General features: G+C 38.6%; 1 protein-coding gene across 12 annotated transcripts in view; it reads left to right on the plus strand.

The window, feature by feature from the left end:
* Positions 1 to 22,021, plus strand: part of CCT6B (chaperonin containing TCP1 subunit 6B) — a 34,090-nt gene that overhangs the window by 7,476 nt on the left and 4,593 nt on the right. For 4 of the 12 annotated variants that reach the window (XM_047708762.1, XM_047708768.1, XM_047708764.1 and 1 more), the window contains 9 exons: positions 1,676 to 1,779; positions 7,729 to 7,839; positions 8,178 to 8,337; positions 10,667 to 10,749; positions 11,350 to 11,446; positions 12,141 to 12,288; positions 16,235 to 16,309; positions 17,734 to 17,867; positions 19,514 to 19,616. In XM_047708762.1, the coding sequence (XP_047564718.1) occupies positions 1,676 to 1,779; positions 7,729 to 7,839; positions 8,178 to 8,337; positions 10,667 to 10,749; positions 11,350 to 11,446; positions 12,141 to 12,288; positions 16,235 to 16,309; positions 17,734 to 17,867; positions 19,514 to 19,616 (1,015 nt within the window). The remainder of the gene's footprint in view (positions 1 to 1,675; positions 1,780 to 7,728; positions 7,840 to 8,177; positions 8,338 to 10,666; positions 10,750 to 11,349; positions 11,447 to 12,140; positions 12,289 to 16,234; positions 16,310 to 17,733; positions 17,868 to 19,513; positions 19,617 to 22,021) is intronic. The other 8 variants (XM_047708759.1, XM_047708761.1, XM_047708766.1 and 5 more) reach the window with 5 other exon arrangements.

The following is a 22,021-nucleotide window of genomic DNA, read 5'->3' on the forward strand; positions in this document are numbered from 1 at the left end:
GTCTTGTTGGAGTACATATATCAAGTGACCCAGAATCTTCATTTTATCTGGTTAGGGCCCCCATTCTCTTTTGGAGTTCTGGAAACACTGATATTCTCATTACTCAGTGGTTTTTGTCATTATTCCCTATTAGGCTCTAAGACCAAATATCATGTTAACTCAGGTAAAGTTTTCAAGGGTGTAGTTTTTTGCTTTATTTATATTTTAGGATGGTTATACTATAGTACTTAATTTCTGTAATTAGTTGTTTTCCTATTACTTTCTTTTTTTATTTTTATTTTTTTAAAGGTTTTATTTATTTATTTGACAGACAGAGATTACAAGTAGGCAGAGAGGCAGGCAGAGAGAGCGAGCAGGAAGCAGGTTCCCACCTAAGCAGAGAACCCGATGCTGGACTCGATCCCAGGACTCTGGGATCATGACCTGAGCTGAAGGCAGAGGCTTTAACCCACTGAGCCACCCAGGCGCCCCTTCCAATTACTTTCTGAGCTAAACAGTAGGATGTATTGTACCATGCTTCTCAAATTGTATATCCCTGGGCATATGTGGCAGAATAAGTGAGATAGGTCTTTCTAGAGTCTCAATTTTACTTTGCTGTTTTGGGGAAAAGCATTACTTTCACATTAAAACAAACATGTATATTATAGCATGATGTGGAAACTTTTCATGATAAAACACAAAACCTTAGAAATTTCCGGCTTGTAAAGCCAGCAAATTTTAGCTCTTACCTTACATTACATTTCCTTCTTTTCCATTAATATGTTCTTTGGTGGGAAAGTTTAAGTAGTGTTGGTAATAGAAAGAGTAGTAGCTTGGCAGTTGAAAAGAATTGAATTCTAGGGACACCTGGGTGACTCAGTGGGTTAAGCCTCTGCCTTCGGCTTAGGTCATGATCTCAGGGTCCTGGGATTGGGCCCCGCATCAGGCTGTCTGCTCAGAGGGGAGCCTACTTCTCCCTCTCTCTGCCTGCCTCTCTGCCTACTTGTGATCTCTCTCTCTCTCTGTGTCAAATAAATAAATAAAATCTTAAAAAAAAAAAAGAAAAGAATTGAATTCCAGTACTGGTTCAGTTACTGCCTTTTATTTTTTATTTTTTTAAAAGATTTTATTTATTTATTTATTTGAGATCAGGACCCAAGCTAAAGGCAGTAGCGCCCCTGCTACTGCCTTTTAGACCCGTTTTAAGACTCTAAGTTCTTCTTCTTCTTTTTTTTTTTTTTTTTTGGAGAAAAAGTGTGAGCTGATGGGGGTGGGGTGTGGGGAGGGGCAGAAGGAGAGGAAGAGAAAATTCCAGGTAGGCTTCACGTCCAGTGCAGAGCCCAATGTGGGGCTCGATTCCATGACCCTGAGATCATGATCTGAACTAAAATCAAGGGTTTGATGTTTTACCAACTGAACCACTCAGGTACCCCTAAGACTGTAACTTAAAGTTTTATCAGAGTTTACTTATCTGTAAAATGAAGGATTTGGGCCTGATGATCTGTGAAGTTCCTTTAGGTTCTAAGGTATCCATTGGCATTGGTTATTACTGGTGTCCATGACAAAGTGGCCCTTTTTGGCCTTGCTCTGTATTTTGAGGTCTGAAGCCCTTTATCTGCTTAGTCTGGTGATTACTTAGGCCAGTGATTTCTTTTAATAGAACAGGAATTACTGTTCTCATTTACTTCTCTTTCAGGCTGTGGTGGATTCTGTTTTGGCTGTTAGAAGACCGGGTTATCCTATCGATCTCTTCATGATAGAAATCATGGAGATGAAGCATCAGTCAGAAACAGATACAAAGTAAGTTACATAAACTTTGACAATACATAGATTCTAGAATATTTGGTTTAGTTCAGATGTTTTTTCATTAATTTCCTTACTTTTATTCAACATCAGTCTATTAATTCAGCATATATATTTTTTTTTAAAGATTTTATTTATTTATTTGACAGAGAGAAATCACAAGTAGGCAGAGAGAGAGGAGGAAACAGGCTCCCTGCTGAGCAGAAAGCCCGATGTGGGGCTCGAACCCAGGACCTGGAATCATGACCTGAGCTGAAGGCAGCGGCTTAACCCACTGAGCCACCCAGGCGCCCCAATTCAGCATATATTAATTGAATACTTACCCCAAGCTAGTCATTATTTTGAGTGCTAGGGATAAAGAGTAAACAAAACAGAATTTCTTTCTCCAAGAAGATTTTGTTTCAAGTTGAGGGAGGTAATAAATACCTAGGTGATAATAAAAGCTTGAAGAAAATTGAGTGACTATGTGAGAGCTTGTGTGTGATTTTATTTTTTTTTTAAAGATTTTATTTATTTATTTGACAGAGAGAGATCACAAGCAGGCAGAGAGGCAGGCAGAGAGAGAGGAGGAAGCAGGCCCCCTGCCGAGCAGAGAGCCCGATGCGGGGCTCGATCCCAGGACTCTGAGATCATGACCTGAGCCGAAGGCAGCGGCTTAACCCACTGAGCCACCCAGGCACCCCTTGTGTGTGATTTTAGAATGTTTAGGGAAGGTCCTCATAGTAGGAAGATAGAGAGCTAAGAGGTGTCCGAAGAAGTAAGGAATAGCCATGTGCGCATCTGGGGGAAGAGTGTTCTGAGTCAAGGGAGTGACGTTGAAAAGGCCCTGAGGCACACAAGTGTGCTGGGATGTTTGTGTGCCTGGAGCACAGGAAGAGGAAAAAGGAGTAGGAGATGAAGTCGGAGAGGAAAGAAAGCCAGACAATTGCTTGAATATGTAGGACCTCAGAGTATGTGACATCTTGTTGATTTTGGACTTAATGAATTTTAAATGTCTTATTATAGAAAATTCTAAACATATATAAAAGTAGAAAGAAAAGAATAATGGACTCCTATACACCTGTACTCATCTTTCAATTTTCAATGTATCATATTTTTCCTTTTATTTCCCTTATATGCCTCTTTCCCCTCCCTCCCTCCTTGTCCCAAACCTGGATTATTTTGAAGCCAATCCAGATAATCATTATTTCATTTTAAAATACTTTATTTATTTTAATATATATGTATGTGTGGGCATCTTTATTTACCTATTTCTTGATGTTTTATTTGTTTTTTCTTAAATCTGCCATGGTACTTTTTTTTTTTTTTTAAATATTTTATTTATTTATTTGACACAGACAGAGATCACAAGCAGGCAGGGAGGCAGGCAGAGAGAGGAGGAAGCAGGCTCTCTGCAGAGCCGAGAGCCCGATGCGGGGCTCGATCCCAGGATGCCGGGATCATGACCTGAGCCGAAGGCAGAGGCTCCAACCCACTGAGCCACCCAGGCGCCCCGCCATGGTACTTTTTATGGTGTCCTATTCCCTGCAGATCTTTGTAAGACTGCCTTATATGTTTTTAAACATATAGTTCATAACTGATAATTACAACATTTGAAGTTTTGACTTGTCTGTTTCTGGTGTTTATTATATTTTGCTGGTTCTCCCTAACTGTGTTTTGTTTCTGTATGTGCCATTCATTGTGTTTGAAAAAAGTATTTGTAGAAATAATTTGAGACCTAGGATGAAGGTCCATTTTTGCGCAGAGAGTTTGAATTTGTTGCTGCAAGGCACCCAGGGAATACTTTATTTTTAATTTTTATTTTTTTTTTAAGTAGTTTTCATGCCCCACATGGAGCCTATTGTGGGGCTTGAACTCATGACGCTGAGATCAGGATCTGAGCTGAGATCAGGAGTCCAGGTGCTTAGCCAACTGAGCTACCCAGGCAGCTCAGGGAATACTTTAAATTAAATCTACGGCTTGAGGGCTTTTTGTTTGTTTGCTTGTTTGTTTTTAATATCCAGCTAATTCTTTTTTTCTAAAAATTTATATATTTTAGAGAGAGAGTGAGTGAGTGCACACATGTGAGTAGGGGGAGGGGAAAAGGGAGAGAGAGAGGCAGAATCCTTAGGCAGACTCCCTGCTGAGTGTGGAGCCTGATGCAAGCCTCCATCCCAGGACCCTGAGATCATGACCTGAGCCAAAATCAAGAGTTGGCTGCTTAACCAACTGAGCAATCCAGGCGTTCCTATCTAGTTAGTTCTAACTGCTGATTGGTATAAGGGCTGCTTGCTTATAGTTCATCCTTCTGATTTACACCCTGAGTATGTACCCCTTTGGGGTTCCTACTTAATGGGAAAAGTGTCTCCTCTTAGACTCTCTACCTCGGATGACCCCTGAGCTTTTAATTCTGTCCCCTTCTCATTGTGAGGTTATTGACAACAAAGTTCAAATTTTCCTGAATTGTCTAATGACTTTAGGATAAGAGTGCCTGCAGGTCTTTTTTTCTTTCTTTTTTTTTTTTTTTAAGATTTTATTTATTTATTTGACAGAGAGAGAGAGATCACAAGTAGGCAGAGAGGCAGGCAGGGAGGGAGGGGGAAGCAGGCTCCCCGCTGAGCAGAGAGCCCGATGCGGGGCTCGATCCCAGAAACCTGAGATCATGATCTGAGCCAAAGGCAGAGGCTTTAACCCACTGAGCCACCCAGGCGCCCCTGCAGTTCTTTTCTTACCCCTTGGAGCTCATGGTTTCTTTACTGTTTTATAGCTCTTCAGTGTTTTTAAGGGTTTTTGTTTGTTTGTTTGTTTTTGGGAGAGTGAGTGTGTGTGTGTGTGTGTGTGTGTGTGTGTGTGTGTGCATGAGCCAATGAGGGTGAGATGCAGAAGGAGACGGAGAAAGAAGATCTTATGCAGGCCCCACACAACAGCATGCAGCCTGATGCAAGGCTCAATTTCAAAACGCTGAGATTATGACCTGAGCTGAAATCTCGAGTCGGATGCTTAACTGACTGAGCCACCTATGTGCCCCAGGGTTTTTTTTTTTTTTTTCTTCTTAAAGATTTTATTTATTTATTTGACAGAGAGAGATCACAAGTAGGCAGAGAGGCAGGCAGAGAGAGAGGGGGAAGCAGGCTACCTGCCGAGCAGAGAGCCCGATATGGGGCTCGATCCCAGGACTCTGAGATCATGACCTGAGCTGAAGGCAGAGGCTTAACCCACTGAGCCACCCAGGTGCCCCAGGGTTTTTGTTTTTAACCCAGAATTTTTAGTTGCTTTTGGTGGTAGCATTGGTCCAAACTGGTCTGCCATTGCTGAGGGCAAAGCAGTTCTTGGTCTATATTTCAGAAGGATCTCGCTGGTGGTTGTAGGGGATGCACTGTGGAGCAGGGCACCTGCCAGTGCAAGGGCAGAAGCTTGGAGGCCAGTCAGGAACCTGTTGTAATTCAGGAGAGGGATGAAAACAGTTTAGACCAGGGTATACTTAGAAGAACAAACAATAGGATCTATTGATGGTTCAACACAGAATGCGACAGATAAAGAGTGAAGGATGTCTCCTGGGTTTTTGCATGGAGCAGCTGGAAATGGAGAAGTACTTTTTCTTGGGATGGAAAAGACTTGGAGGAAAATATTTGGGGAAATAAATCAAGAGTTTGGTTTGGGAAATGTTATGTTTTAGATGCCTATTAGGCATCCATGTGGAGATGCTGAGTAAGGAGTTGGAGAGGTGTGTCTGGAGTTTAGAACAGAGGTCTGATCTGGAAATATATTTGGGAGTTATCCGTGTATAGGTGACTTAAAGCCTATGAGAGGTAATGAGTTCATCTGGGAGGTGAATATAGATAGAAGAGGACGTTTACTCTCCCTCTACCCCTCCTCTTGCTCTCGCTCTCTCGCTCTCTCAGTATAAATCTTAAAAAAAAAAAAGAGGAAGTTTAGTTAAGCCCTGGAAACTCCGATGTTTAGAAATTGAGAAGACAAACGGATATAGCACAGGAGACTGAGAAGGAGTGGTTACTGGTAGAGGAAAGCCAAGAGAAGTTAAAGGCCTTGAAGCTAAGAAAGGAAAATGTTTCAGAGGGAGAATAATCAACTATGTCATATGCTGCTGAAACTTTGAGCAAGTTGTGGATTGAAAAATGACCTTTAGATATGGAAAGCATTTAATGTTTTTGGTAGCTTTAATGAGAACTGATTTAGTAAAGGAGTGGGTATGAAAGTCAACCTGAAGGTGGGCTCCACAGAGAAGGGTTAGGGAAGTGAGGATACAAGCTTAGACCATTCCAAAGAGGTTAGAGAAATGGGGCAGTAGCTAGAAGGAAGTATGGGGAAGGACTTGAAGGAGAAGCATTCTTTGTTTTAAAGATGGGAATTATCGGGGCGCCTGGGTGGCTCAGTGGGTTAAACCTCTGCCTTTGGCTCAGGTCATGATCTCAGGGTCCTGGGATCGAGTCCCACATTGGGCTCTCTGCTCCGCATGGAGCCTGCTTCCCCCTCTCTCTCTGCCTCTCTACCTACTTGTGATTTCTCTCTGTCAAATAAATAAATAAAATCTTTAAATAAATTTAAAGATGGGAATTATCATGGCAAATCTGTATCCTGATGAGAATGCTCCTGGAGGCAGGAGGAATTGATGGCAGTAGGGGGATGGGGTATTGCTAGAGCAGAGAGGAGAAAAGGAGTAGAGTACATACATGCAGAGGACCATGGACAGTTCAGTCATAGGAATAAGAGGTTCAGGTTCAAGTGCAGGTGAATTGGTAGAGGTAGTGATGGGACAGTGCTTGTATTTTCTCAATGCAGCAAGGTCATTTGCTGAGAGCAAGAGGGAAAGAGTGGAGGCTTGAATACTGAACATACATTTGCTTGTTTCTTCCTAAATATCTTCATTTTCTTTTTTTTTTAATATCTTCATTTTCAATTAGAAGTTGGAGTAATTAGGGGCGCCTGGGTGGCTCAGTGGGTTAAGCCGCTGCCTTCGGCTCGGGTCGTGATCTCGGGGTCCTGGGATCGAGTCCCACGTCGGGCTCTCTGCTCAGTAGGAAGCCTGCTTCCCTTTCTCTCTCTCTCTCTGCCTTCCTCTCCGTCTACTTGTGATCTCTCTCTGTCAAATAAATAAATAATCTTAAAAAAAAAAAAAAAAAAGAAGTTGGAGTAATTAGATTAAATTTTGTAGTTAGATTAAAATCAGTAGTTAGATTAAAATTTTGAAAACTTCCTTGTAATCATGTTTATTTTAAAAATTATTTCTTTACTTTAATGTAGAACAAATACTGGTTATAAAAGAAGGAGAAATATCATTCCCTAATTGGGTATAAATGAAGTTTTGAAAGTTACAAAAATATTTTCTTTTGAAAGAAAATTTGGAAAGCAGGAAAAGAGCCTCTCCCACCCCCAAATTATCCATATTCCTACTGCCCAAGCAGAACTTTACTCTAGGTTCCTTTCATTTTTTTCTTGTCAATACCAAGGTGCTTATTTTTTAAAAGAATAGTTATAATCATTCTTTATAGGTGGTTTTTTGTTCTGTGTTTATCAGTTACCTATGTAAATATTTTTCCATGTCATTACATAGTTTTCATGACCACCAAATAGTTGGGTCATTTATTTGCTGAACAATGCCCTATTGTTAGACATTTAGGTTAACAATTTTTGGTTGTTCCATATAATTATTTTGAACAAATGTTCCTAAGAAACTCATTGTGTGTCTACCTCTCATTACTTGACCACTGTGTCATATGTTTGAGTCACATAATTTAGAGAATAATTCTGGGTTGACTTTTCATTGTGACTTCATAGTCACACTGTGTTAAAGTGGATTTTCTTTTCCAGTTTTACTAATTATGTGTAAAGTTGGTGCAAGGAAATAATGTGTGTCCTGATCTGTTACAATTTTAAGAATACAATCCTTATTTTATAATAAATTTAGAGTGTATATTCTAAGTAAGACACATTACATATTTTTAATAGATTGATCAGAGGATTAGTTTTGGACCATGGTGCTCGTCATCCAGACATGAAGAAGCGAGTGGAAGATGCATTTATTCTTACTTGCAATGTGTCACTAGAATATGAAAAAACGTACGTGGCAGTTACTCTTTGTAAATGTTGAAACTATATTTTCTAGAAGTGTTTTTAATTTTGATTAATTAATTGATTTAGAGACAAGTGGGGGAGGGGCCAAGGTGCCGGACAAAGAAAGAATGAATCTTAAGCAGGCACAGGGCTCAGTCTCATGACCCTGAGATCATGATCTGAGCTGAAATTAAGGGTTGGATGCTTAACCAACTGAACCACCCAGGTGCTCCCTAAAAGTCTTTTTTAATCTCTTTCTTCCCTCCCAAATGTTTAGTGTAAACTCCTACCTTTCCCTCCTTTTTTTCTCCACTTTTACTCGCTTGTTTTTATTAATCTTTTAGAGAGGTGAGCTCTGGTTTCTTTTATAAGACTGCTGAAGAGAAAGAAAAGTTGGTAAAAGCTGAAAGAAAATTTATTGAAGATAGAGTACAAAAAATAATAGACCTGAAAGACAGAGTCTGTGCTCAGTCCAATAAAGGATTTGTTGTCATTAATCAAAAGGTGAGAAAGAAGGTTCGGATTTTAACTATTTGTAAATGTTTTTCAGCATTTCTTGCAGTGTGGTCTGTGGACTCCTAGGAATCCCAAAGACCATTTCAGGGAGTCTTTGAGGTTTAAAAAAAAAAAATGGCAGTTTCATTTGAGATATCTTTTTTTTTTTAAAGATTTATTTATTTATTTATTTGAGAGGGAGTGATAGAGAGTGTATGTGGTGGGGAGGGCGGAGGGAAAGGGAGGATCCCAAGAAGGCTCCCTACTGAATGCGGAGCCTGACATGGGGCTCAATCCCATGACCATGAGATCATGACCTGAGCCAGAATCAAGAATCGGACGCCCAACTGACTGAGCCACCCACACGCCCCCATTTGAGAATATCTTGAAGTGGTAAAACTTACTAATTAAATTTTGATTAAATATGCATCCTTTTATAATTCTATGTGATAGAGTGTGAAATCTGAATATCAAAATATGGTTGTTGTGAGGGTGTCTGGATGGCTTAGTTTGTTAAGCATCCCACTCTTGGTTTCAGCTCAGATCATGATCTCATGGTTATGAGATCGAGCCCTGCATCAGGCTCTGCACTGAGTTGCGCATGGAGTCTGCTTGGGAGTTTCTCTTTCCTCTCCCTCTGCCCAGCCCCCATGGCCCCCCTGCCCCACTCATGATCACACTCTCAAAAGAAATTTTAAAAAAAATATAGTTGTCTAGAGGGAGAGTTCTTGTATAATTGAGTTGCAATTATATAATTGATCCACTTTTTTCATGGAATGCCATTTTTACTTTTTTTTTTTTAAAGATTTTATTTATTTATATGTCAGAGAAAGAGAGGGAGAGAGCACAAGCACAGGCAGACAGAGTGGCAGGCAGAGGCAGAGGGAGAAGCAGGCTCCCCGCCGAGCAAGGAGCCGGATGCGGGACTCAGTCCGAGGACGCTGGGATCATGACCTGAGCCAAAGGCAGCCACTTAACCAACTGAGCCACCCAGGCGTCCCACCATTTTTACTTTAAAGAATAACTGGCAGGGGTGCCTGGCTGGCTCAGTTAGTAGAGCATGCAACTCTTGATCTTGGGGTTGTGAGTGCAAGCCCCATTTTGGGCAGGGAGATTACTTTAAAAAAAAAAAAAAAGAATAACTGACAGAAAAACTGTGGTTATTTAGACATAGGTATTTGGCAGGCTTCTCTCAAAAGGGAAGAAGCGGTTCTGTCACTTCAAGGAAAACAACTGACAGTGTTTGTTCCAAATAAATTTGAGCTTTCAAGTCAAAATTAAAATTTTGGAAAACTTGTAACTGCCTCTGTGAATTTGACTGCTTTCCAGTGCTTAAAGGACTTTTCTGATAGTATTAGTGGTGATATTAACAAGTGTGATATTTTTGATATTATATACCTGTGAAATGTATCAACATTTGGAAGCTCTGCTTAACATAGTGAACCACTTTTTTCTAAATGAGTAAAAAATGTATGATTAACAAAGACATGCCTGGGTAGATAATACATTCAAAGTGTAAGATAGACAAATGGATTTTTTTTTTTAAAGATTTTATTTATTTATTTGACAGAGAGAGATCACAAGTAGACGGAGAGGCAGGCAGAGAGAGAGAGAGGGAAGCAGGCACCCTGCTGAGCAGAGAGCCCGATGCGGGACTCGATCCCAGGACCCTGAGATCATGACTTGAGCGGAAGGCAGCGGCTTAATCCACTGAGCCACCCAGGCGCCCAGACAAATGGATTTTAATATGAAAGAATATAGAAAGGATTATTGATAGGTCCCATATTTCACATTGACACTAACCTTTAAGGAACTGTCATTTATTCAGTTTTGATATAGTATCAAAGAAGAATATCCACATGTATCTGGAAAGGCTATTAATATATTCCTCCATTTTCCAATACATATTTGTGTGAGTCCCAAGTTTTCATAATATACTTTAACCCAAACAGCATATCACACCAAATTGAATGCAGAAGCAGATCTGAGAATCTAGATGTCTTCTATTAAGACAGACATTAAGAAGATACCAAAAATGAAACAGTGCCATTACTTTAAGCCTTATATTTTTTTTGTTTAGGAAAGTATAGTAAATTTTCACTTGAAGATGTTATTTATGTTAACCTAAAATGGGTTGTTTATTATTTTGAATGGATTAATATTTTAAACATTTCTCAATTTTAATTTATAGTATGACAAATATTATGGAATACAGTTCACATAAAAGCTTTTTGAGTTCTTAATAATTTCTAAGAACATGAAGCTGTGCTAAGATCAGAAAGTTTGAGAACTACTGGCTTAAGATGGGCTTATAACTTTTATGCTAATTTGGTTTTAGGGAATTGATCCGTTTTCCTTAGATGCTCTTGCAAAACATGGCATAGTAGCTCTTCGCAGAGCAAAAAGAAGAAATATGGAAAGGTAAGCTTGCAGATTACTAGGTATCCTATTTTTTAACAGATAAAATTGAAATGATCCCATGGTATTCCTTTTAGTTTATATGTAAACATTGTGAGCAAAATAGCATACAGATTCCAAAATACTGTCTTTAATTTCAATAAATAGTGGAAGTGTCAAAAATCAAGACTGTTAAAAAAAATCGAGACTGTTAACCTACCTCAGAACTTTGTTGAAGTACAAAGAAGGTTTTTATCTTAAAACATTTTTTTTTGAAAGGATGAATGGGCAGAGCACTGAGGATTTTTTTTTGAAGATTTTATTTATTTATCTGAGAGAGAGAGAGAGAGACACTATGAGGAGTAGGGAGGGGCAGAGGGAGTAGCAAACTCCCTGCTGAGCAGGGAGCCTTATGTGGGACTCAATCCCAGGATCTTGGGATCATGATCTGAGCCTAAGGCAGCCACTTAACTGAGCCACACAGGTGCCCCTTCTTAAACAGATTTTAAAAACAATACAACACAGCGACAATGCTCTCTTCTGTGTTAGTTATCTTTTCATCTTTAAGAAGTTAAGTCTTTAGTGCTTTCATAACAAAAGCTATGGTACCTTATGTCATTTCAGACTCTCTCTTGCTTGTGGTGGAATGGCTGTGAATTGTCTTGAAGACCTTACTGTAGATTGCTTGGGACATGCTGGTCTTGTCCATGAGTGTGCTTTAGTGAGTATCTCTGATGACAGTGGTCATAAAGTGAAGAGTAAACCTTTTGCTTTTTTATTTTATTTTTTAAGATTTTGTTTATTTATTGACAGAGGGCATAAGCAGGGGTAGTGGCAGGCAGAGGGAGAGGGGGAAGCAGGCTCCCCGCTGAGCAGAGAGCCCAATGTGGGGCTCCATATCAGGACCCTGAGATCATGATCTGAGCCAAAGGCAGATGCCCCACCCTTTTTAAAAAAATACTAAGTCTTTTTTTTTTTTTTTTAAAGATTTTATTTATTTATTTGACAGAGAGAGATCACAAGCAGGCAGAGAGGCAGGCAGAGAGACAGGAGGAAGCAGGCTCCCTGCTGAGCAGAGAGCCCGATGCAGGACTCGATCCCAGGACTCCGAGATCATGACCTGAGCCGAAGGCAGCGGCTTAACCCACTGAGCCACCCAGGCGCCCCAAAAAATACTAAGTCTTTTAATTCAGGCTTTTCCTTTTGGTGTTTGAATAATCCACAGTACAGATTTTACAATTTATTTATCTAAATGTTTGTTGAGAGTTCAAATATAACAACTGCTTTTAACACATATTTAGTTATGTTTGATAAGAAAAATTCACATGAAGATTGGGTTCTATTATTATAAGCTGGGTCTTCATTTCATAGTAACATTAAGTATTAGAGTTATATCTTCTTGGATTATCGTCTAGGGTGAAGAAAAGTTCACTTTTATTGAGGCCTGTGTTAACCCTCGTTCTGTCACCTTGTTGGTTAAAGGACCGAATAAACATACTCTGACACAAATCAAGGATGCTATAAGGGATGGACTTCGTGCCATCAAAAATGCCATTGAAGATGGTAGGCTCTTTTTTGTGATGGATATGAACCTTAATGTATTTTTAAAGTATAGTAATACATCTATAATGATATATAGTATTTTAAAAGATATGAATGATTACTATATTTTTTTTTACTAAGATTTTCCCACTGGAATATTCTTAGTAACTATGCTGTGCTTTTTTTTTTTTTATTTGAGAGAGGGTATATGAGCACAACTGGGGGGAGCGGTAGAGGGAGAAGGAGAAGGACAAATCCCAGCTGAGCAGGGAGCCCAACTTGGGGCTTGATCCCAGGACCCTGAGATTGTGGCCCCAGTTGAAGTCAGATGCTTAACTGACTGAGCCACCCAGGTGCCCTAGTATGCTGCCCTTTTAATTAACTTCTGTTTATGAAGTGAAAAAGCACTTAATTTGATGCTGTAGTAACATTTTTTTATTTTTAGAAATTTATTTTTAAAACCACTGGGGTGTCTGGGTGGCTCAGTCAGCTAGGCATCTGAGTCTTGATCTCAACTTAGGTCTCAATCTCAGAGTCATGAGTTCAGGCCCAAGTTGGGTTCCATGCTAGGTGTGGAGCCTACTTAAAAAAAAAGAAAAAAAAGAAATTTATTTTTAAAATCATGAAAAGGCTTTTACAGCTTAGAACTCATTCCATTACCTTAGGTGCAGGGTAATTTTCAGAAAAATTAGGAAAAAATATTAGCATGTATTATTTACTGATAATTTATAAACTAACTCCATTTAAAATAGAATAATAAGCACATGAAAAGATGCTCAACATAATTAATCGTTAGGAAAATGAAAATCAAAACCATGAAGAGATACTGTTTTACAACTATTATGATGGCTATAAATCAAAAAGCTGGACAACAGTAAATGTTGGCAAGGATATGGAGAAATTAGAGCCCTCAACATTGTTGGTGGGAACTGCTGGAAAATAGTAGGGAGTTCCTTACAAAGTTAAACACAGTTACTAGATGACCCAACAAATCAACTTTTAGGTATATACCTATGGTATACCTTAATATTCTTTTTTTTTTTTTTTAAAGATTTTATTTATTTATTTGAAACAGAGAGAGAGAAAGATCACAAGCATGCAGAGAGGCAGGCATAGAGAGAGAGGGGAAAGCAGGCTCCCCTCTGAGCAGAGAGCCCGATGCGGGCCTCTATCCCAGGACCCTGAGATCATGACCTGAGCCGAAGGCAGAGGCCCAACCCACTGAGCCACCCAGGCGCCCTATACCTTAATATTCTTTGATCAAGTTGTTCTGGCTGCATTTGTTGAAAAGATTTTTCTTTTTCCAGTGAGTTGAGTTGCCTTTGAAACTTTTCATTGAAAATCAATTGTCCGTATTTGTGTGGTTCTATTTCTGTGTTCTTATTCTGTTCCATTGATCTGTTTGTCTATCTCAGTGTTAATATACTGTCCTGTTTACTGTAACTTTATGATAAGTCTTGAAATCAGCAGTGTCAGTCCTCCCATTTTGTTCTTTTTCAAGTTATTTTGGTTATTTAAAATCTTTTGCATCTTCATATGAATTTTAGAATTAGCATATCAGCTTCTACCAAAAAGACTTGAGATTTTGATTGGAATTTCATTGAATCTGTAGAACATTCTGGGAATAATTGGTATCTTAATATTGAGTCATGGTATATTTATTTATTTGAGCCTTAACTCTATCTCAGCAATATATATATATTATATATATAATATATAATTATATTCAGCAATATTTTGTAATTTTTAGTGGCATATCTTTTTCAGATTTATGTAGTTCATGAATTTTGATCCTTTGGTACATGATGTTTTTAAAATTTCCATTTCTGATTTTAAGATATAGAAATACAGTTGATTTTTGTATATTGATCTTAAATTCTGCAACCTTGTTAAACTCACTCATTCTCGTAGCTTTCTTAGAGATTTCACTGACTTATCTATATAAGTGGTATAAATGATCATGTTGTCTGCCAAAAAAGACAATTTTACTTCTTCCTTTCTAATCTGGATATCTTTTATTTATTTTTTCCTTTTATTCCATGGGCTAGAAACTTCAATACATTGTTGAATGGAAATGGTGAGAGTGGGCATCCTTTCCTTGCTCCTGAGCATACTGGGAAAACATTTAGCCTTTCTCTATTATGTATGATATTTAGCTGTAGATTTTTCTAGAAGTCCTCTGTCAGATTGAGGAAGTTCTCTTGCTGAGAGTTTTTATCACGAATGATGTTCGATTTTGCCAGTTGCTTTTCCGGTGATCTATTGAGGTGATTATATGTTTCTTCTCTGTTATATTATTAATGTGGTAAATTACATTAATTTTTAAACGTTCAACCAACCTTACGTTCTTGAGTTAAACCCTACTTAATTATGATATATTATCCTCTTTAAATGTAGATTACAGTTTTTAAATTATTTTTTAAAATTTTGGATATATATATGTATATAATTTGTTATTTTAATCATTTTTAAATGTTACAATTCAGTGGCAATAAGTTACATTCTTTCATGTGTTGTGCAACCATCACCATCATCCATCAGTAGAACATTTTTCATCTTATAATACCGAAAATCCATAGCCATTAAACAATAATTCTCCATTCCCCTCTCCTCCCATCTCCTGGAAACCACTCTTCTAATTACGGTGTCTGTGAAATTGACTATTCTGTGTACCTTGTTTGAGTGGAATCATCCAGTATTTGTCCTTTTGTGACTGGCTTATTTCACTTAGCATAATGTCTTCAGGGTTCATTCATGTTGTGGTATATGTCAGAATGTCCTTGCTTTTTAAGGCTGAATAACACTGCACTTTATATATATATATAAATATATATATACATATATATATTCTCAGATATATATAGATATAGATATAGATATATATCTATATCTATATATATCTGAGATTAGGACAGAATATTAGCATCTATCTATCAACTTGGTGACTGCATCCTTGCCACCCATTCACATTTTTAAAAAGTTCCTTGTGAGGGGCATGTATACACACACACAGCCCGTTACTTATCCATTTATCCATTGATGGAAACTTAGATCACTTCACCTTTTGGCTGTTGTGAGTAATGCTGATATGTGTATTGTCCTTTCTATATACTGTTGGACTTATTTTGCTAAAATACTAAAAGAATTTTTATAAGGGGTATTTATATATATTTTTTTGCTTATAATGCCTTTATCTTTTTTGCTGTTAGAATAATGCTGGCCTCAAGAATGAGTTAGAAAACATTCTTTACTTTTTAATTTTCTGAAAGTGTTGAATTCTTGTGTAGAATTGTATTACTTCTTTTTTAAATGTTCGGTAGAAGTTTACCAGTAAAGCCATCTGGGCCTGTAGTTTTTTTCATGAGAAAAATTTAAGCTATAATCAGTCTTTTTAATAGATACTTTTTTTTTTTTTGAGTTTGTGTCATTCAAGAAATTTGTCTGTTTCGTCTGTTGAGATCATCAAACTGTTGCCCATGAGCTAGATCCTGTTTGCTGCCTGTTTTTGGTAAATAAAGTTTATGGGGATACAGCTATACCCATTCATTCAGGTATTACCTGTGCCTCTTTTGTGCTACAGTGGCAGGGTTGAATAGTTACAAAGGTGATGGCATGGCCAGCAGAGTCTAAAACATTTAAATGTGGTTTTTTGCAGAAAATTTGCTAATCCCTGATCTTAGTTTTCAAATTGATTTGCATAAGTTGTTCATAATATTCCCTTACTATTTTACTTTTAACGTCTGTGGAACCTATAGTTATAATTACCTTTTTCATTGCTGACATTGTTCCCTTTTTTGACACTGTTCATGTTTATTTCATTGATTTCTGCTCCAATTTTTATTATTTTCTTCTGTTTACATTAAGTTTCATTTGCTCTTTTCTAGTTCTTAGGCGGGGAGGCTGAAGTCATTGGTTTGAGACTTTTCTTCTCTAATGTAGGTGTTTAGTGATACAAGTTTCTTTTTAGGTGTTGCTTTAGTAACATCCCACAAATTTTATGTGTTTTCGCAGAATGGGACCAGGGAAGTTTTTACAGCTACTGGTAATGTTCTCTAATGTTTTATTTCTTTTTTTTTTTAAAAGATTTATTTTATTTATTTATTTGACAGACAGAGATCACAAGTCAGCGAGAGGCAGGCAGAGAGAGAGGAGGAAGCAGGCTCCCCGCAGAGCAGAGAGCCGATGCGGGGCTCGATCCCAGGACCCTGGGATCATGACCTGAGCTGAAGGCAGCGGCTTAATCCACTGAGCCACCCAGGCGCCCCACTAATGTTTTATTTCTTAAGGGGTGGGAGGTACATGAGTACGTATACATATACATTTCCACATTTATTCTTTATACCTTATACATATAAATATCCTTCTGTGTATATTCAGTATTTCACAAGAACTTGAAACATTTTTTAAAATTACTTTTTAATTCTGGTATAATTAACATACAGTGTTATATCACAAGGAACTTTTTAAAAATGTGAATGGGTGGCAAGGATATGGTCACCAAGTGGATAGACGACTCTTTTTTTTTTTTTTTTTAAGATTTTATTTATTTATTTGACAGACAGAGACCACAAGTAGGCAGAGGGGCAGACAGAGAGAGAGGGGGAAGCAGACACCCTGCCGAGCAGAGAGCCCAATGCGGGACCCGATCCCAGGACCCTGAGATCATGACCTGAGCCGAAGGCAGTGGCTTAACCCACTGAGCCACCCAGGCGCCCCGATAGATGACTCTTTTGAGCAGTTATGTTGTACAGGGAAGCAGAGGAAGTGGCAAGTAATTAAAAAATAATGTGGGATAAAGGAGAGATTTTTTTGTGTTGTTCTGTTTTAAAGATGGGTGATTCCAAGGCAAATTTGTTGATTCAAGGAGAGTCATAAACTTTATGAAAACCATATCAGCAGGTATAAACATCATGTCCTGTTGTGAAAATTGATGTTTTTAACCAGAGCTTTTACCTTAGAGAAATAAGAACACCTGTATTTTTCCCTCAGGTAGCTGTTTGGGTTTCGCTTCAGTATAGAAAACAAATACTATCATAAGTCTCAAGAATTCTATACCAAAATAGTGACAAAATTATCTTGGCCTAAAGTTTTTTTTTTTTTTAATTTTATTTCAAATCAGATACTACAATTAGTTTCCTGTCCCCCCAATTATAAATAACTACCTTTTAAATATAGTCATAAAGAATAAGATGAAGATGGAAGAAATGTCTACTCTTAACAGAGAATGAAGTAAGCTGCTTGCAGCCAGTTGTCTGTACCATGCCTAATTATTTAATGGTGTGTAACTTCAGGATGCTTCATAAGGCATCTGAGTAACCACTGAACTATGCAACCTACTTTATTTCCGTATATATTTAGGTATATTTTAGGTGTCGGCGGTATAATTTGAACACACTTGAATAGCTAAGTGCTTTTTTCTCCGGTGTTTCTGTCCAGCATGCCTTGCCAATCTTTTCCCTCCAACAGGCTGTGTAGTTCCAGGAGCAGGTGCAGTTGAAGTGGCAATAGCGGAAGCCCTTGTTAATTACAAGCACAGTATAAAAGGAAGAGCTCGTCTTGGGGTCCAAGCTTTTGCTGATGCCTTGCTCATTATTCCTAAGGTACAACTATCCTAATGGCCAAAGAACAAGTGTTAGACATAAGGGCGTGGGATTGTAAATTGTCCACATTATCTAAGACCAGAGTAGAAAGACAGTTTTTTAAATTTACATATAATGTATTATTTGCTCCAGGGGTACAGGTCTGTGAATTGTCAGGTTTACACACACACTTCACAGCACTCACCATATCACATACCCTCCCCAGTGGCCATAACTCAACCATCCTCTCCTACCCCTTTCCCCTCCAGCAAACCTCGCTTTGTTTTGTGAGAGTAAGAGAGACAGTTTTTATTTGCATTTCCCCAGGCACTTTTGTTTAAGATACGTTACAGTTAAGCAGGGAAACTTGGATAATAGCTTGGAATCCTTGTCAAAGTTTCATGAAATCACTAAATTGCCCCTTTGCCTATCTCTGAGTGCGAAATTTGAAGTAAGTCCAGAAATTTCCTTTAAAAATGGTTCATGATTAATCATAATGAGAAAGTTTAGAACTTAAAATTTAACTAGACTTTAGGGTAGAATTTTATCTTGGTGGTGGTATCCAAAGTGTTAGCATCACTTTAAATTGTGGGAAGCGAGACCTTCAGGCTGTTTAGCACTGCCAAATATAAGCGTGCTTTTGTCATTTTCATTTTAATACCTAGAAAAGGAGAGAAACCAGATATTCCATGTGTTGAAAGAAGGACACAGAATTACCATTCCTTTTCCTTTGCCTTAATCTGGTTGTGAACCACTTAGAAACAGAGAAGACCATGTCAAAGGTGTTATTACCATGAAGTGAAAGATTAAGAACAGTGCTAGCAAAGTCTTTTTGTTAATTGCTTTAAAATTATTCATAATTTGTGGAATCTTTGAGAATTGGATATCTGTTTTATCTTTGCCCAAAACAGCAAAGTCAGTAAGTGATGGTCTAGTAGTTGGCACAAACCGTAAGTCTGGTATATAGTGGTGGTTTGGTTCTACTTGGAAATAAACCAGGTTTAGAGTGCTTTTATCTCCATTCCTGTTGCCATAGGTCATGACTGTCCTCATGTTGATGAGGACATAAAGATCCTGAAAATATGGAGGGTTCCTTTAGCAGGTGCCTAGGAAAAGCTAGAAAATGTGTGGCTCAAGGAACAAGAAGAAATAATACCATTCTACTAATTTTCCATTTATTATTATTATTTTGTAAAGATTTTACTTATTTGAGAGAGCACGAGAGAGAGAGAGAGAGTGAGAGAGAGAGCGCGCGCGCATAAGCGTGAATGCATAAGCAGGGAGGAGAGGCTTGATCCCTAGACCCTGAGATCATAACCTGAGCCGAAGGCAGATGCTTAACCTACTGAGCCACCCAGGTACCCCCCCATCCATTTTTTAAGAAATCCTTTGCAAGGAGGGAAATTAATATGGGGTGGGGATGAGGGGCTGTAATGTCCTCAGAATTTAGTGTAATACACATAGGGAAGATGTTTATGTAAATATAAAAACTGCTAGATACATGAAATAATAATTTGATTAAGAATGGAATTCTTTGAAAGGAAATGATTACTGTATTATGAATATGTTTTCACAAGACTAGAGGGCAGAACCTCACTTTTTATATTTGATACTCAAATATATATGTGAAGATAATTCACACACACATATTTTTTTTATTCTTAAAGGTTCTTGCTCAGAATTCTGGTTTTGACCTGCAGGAAACACTGGTAAAAGTTCAGGCTGAACATTCTGAATCAAAACAACCTGTTGGTATAGATCTGGATACAGGTAAGAAAGTGAAGAAAAATTAGCTGCTCAGTAAAGAAAGAGGTCATACTACAGTGACCTAGAACTTATAGTGAGGGATTGGAGATTTGGGTGACTTCAATATTTAAAATTTGGGTGCCTTTAATTTACTTTTGAACTTCTTGAAAGAAAACATTCTTTTAAGAGAAAGTTTTTTTTTTTTTTTTTTAAAGATTTTATTTATTTATTTGTCAGAGAGAGCGAGGGAGAGAGAGCGAGCACAGGCAGACAGAATGGCAGGCAGAGGCAGAGGGAGAAGCAGGTTCCCTGATGAGCAAGGAGCCCAATGCGGGACTCGATCCCAGGACGCTGGGATCATGACCTGAGCCGAAGGCAGCTGCTTAACCAACTGAGCCACCCAGGCGTCCCAAGAAAAAGTTTTTGAGTGCTTGTTATTTGACTCTTGAGATTGACCAAGAACAAAAGAGACAAAACCCCCTGCCCTTCTAAGCTTATATTATAGCAGGGAAGGATAGGCACTAAATAAATAGCTTAGGGGTGCCTGGGTGGCTCAGTGGGTTAAAGCCTCTGCCTTCGGCTCAGGTCATGATCTCAGGGTCCTGGGATCGAGCCCCGCATTGGGCTCTCTGCTCAAGCGGGGAGCCTGCTTCCTCCTCTCTCTCTCTGCCTGCCTCTCTGTCTACTTGTGATCTCTGTCAAATAAATAAATAAAAATCTTAAAAAAATAAATAATAAGCTTGATAAATAAGTTCCCTGAGCATTTAAGGAGTAATAAATACAATGAAAAAAATAAAAGGACTCTATAAAAAATAATGAATACTGTTATGCTGAAAAAAATAAAAAAATTAAAAAAAAAAAAAAAAAAAAAAAAAAAAGGACTCTATAAGGAAGACTATGAATGCTAGCATGAGGGGGAGGTCACAATTTAAAGAGAGAGGGTGAGCAGGGTAGACCTCATTAAGAATATGTCTGTAATTTTGAAGGGGTGGGGGGTGGGAGGTTGGGGGCACCAGGTGGTGGGTATTGTAGAGGGCACGGATTGCATGGAGCACTGGGTGTGGTGCAAAAATAATGAATACTGTTATGCTGAAAAAAAAAAAAAAAGAATATGTCTGTAGAAAATAATCAAAGGAAGTAAGGAAGTAGCCATGTTCGGGAACTGAAGAAAGTGTCCTGGCAGAAGGAGCAGCCAATGGCAAGGCCAGTGTCTGAAGTTTTTGAAGAGGAGGAAGGAGATTAGAGAAGTAACAGAGAGATCATGCAGGGTGTGGGGGCCAGTCCAAGGACTTTGACTTTTACTGCAGTGGAAGAGGGAGTAATTTTTGGCAGAGCTGTGATGTGGCCTAATTACATTTATTTTTTATTTATTTTTTTAAAAGATTTTATTTATTTATTTGATGGACAGAGATCATAAGTAGGGAGAGAGGGAAGCAGGCTCCCTGCTGAGCAGAGAGCCTGATGCGGGGCTCCATCCCAGGACCCAGGGATCATAACCTGAGCGGAAGGCAGAGGCTTTAACCCACTGAGCCACCCAGGTGCCCCTGGCCTAATTACATTTAAAAGGATTATTCTGGGGACGCCTGGGTGGCTCAGTTGGTTAAGCGGCTGCCTTCGGCTTGGGTCATGATCCCAGCGTCCTGGGATCGAGTCCCACATCGGGCTCCTTGCTCATCGGGGAGCCTGCTTCTCCCTCTGCCTCTGCCTGCCATTCTGTCTGCCTGTGCTTGCTCTCTCTCCCTCTCTCTCTCTGACAAATAAATAAAATTAAAAAAAAAAAAAAGGATTATTCTGGTTATTCTGTGGAGAGGAATCTGCTGAACAACTAGAAGGTTGGAATGGCCATTAACCACATTGGAGAACTGTGGGTAGAGCAGCTTTGGGGGAGGAGGCCAGCACTGAGTTTTGGCAAAGTTAAAATCAAAGTGTCTTAGACTTTCCAGTGAAATAGTTGGAAGTATGATTCTGGAGCTCAAGAAAGAGCTCTGGGTTGGAGATAAAAATGAGAGTCTTTGGAGTGTATATGGTTTAAATCCAGAAGACTTGGTGAGAATACTTGGGGAGTGAGTATAGAGAGAGAAGAAAAGAACCCAGGACTAAGTCACTGGCTACTCTAAAATTAAGAGCTCTGGGAAGATGAGGAAGAACCAGGAAAGTCAACAGAAAAGGAGTCACTAATGTAAAAGAAAAAACCAGGCTGCGCGTGGTGTCCTGGAAGACAAGTGAAGCTAGAGTAGTCGGGAGGCTGTGTTAAGTGTTGCTGATCCACAAGGCTTGAGAACTGACCACTGGGTTGGATTTGATAACATGAAGGTCATTGTGACCTGGACACTAGTAGTTCTGGTGGTATATTAAACACTGTTAGAATATATAACCAGTATTAGCAGAATATATCAAGATTGTAGTGTTAAAATAGTTTGTTTTTACTT

The sequence above is a fragment of the Lutra lutra genome, chromosome 16, assembly GCF_902655055.1.
Source record: "Lutra lutra chromosome 16, mLutLut1.2, whole genome shotgun sequence".
Lineage (NCBI taxonomy): Eukaryota > Metazoa > Chordata > Mammalia > Carnivora > Mustelidae > Lutra > Lutra lutra.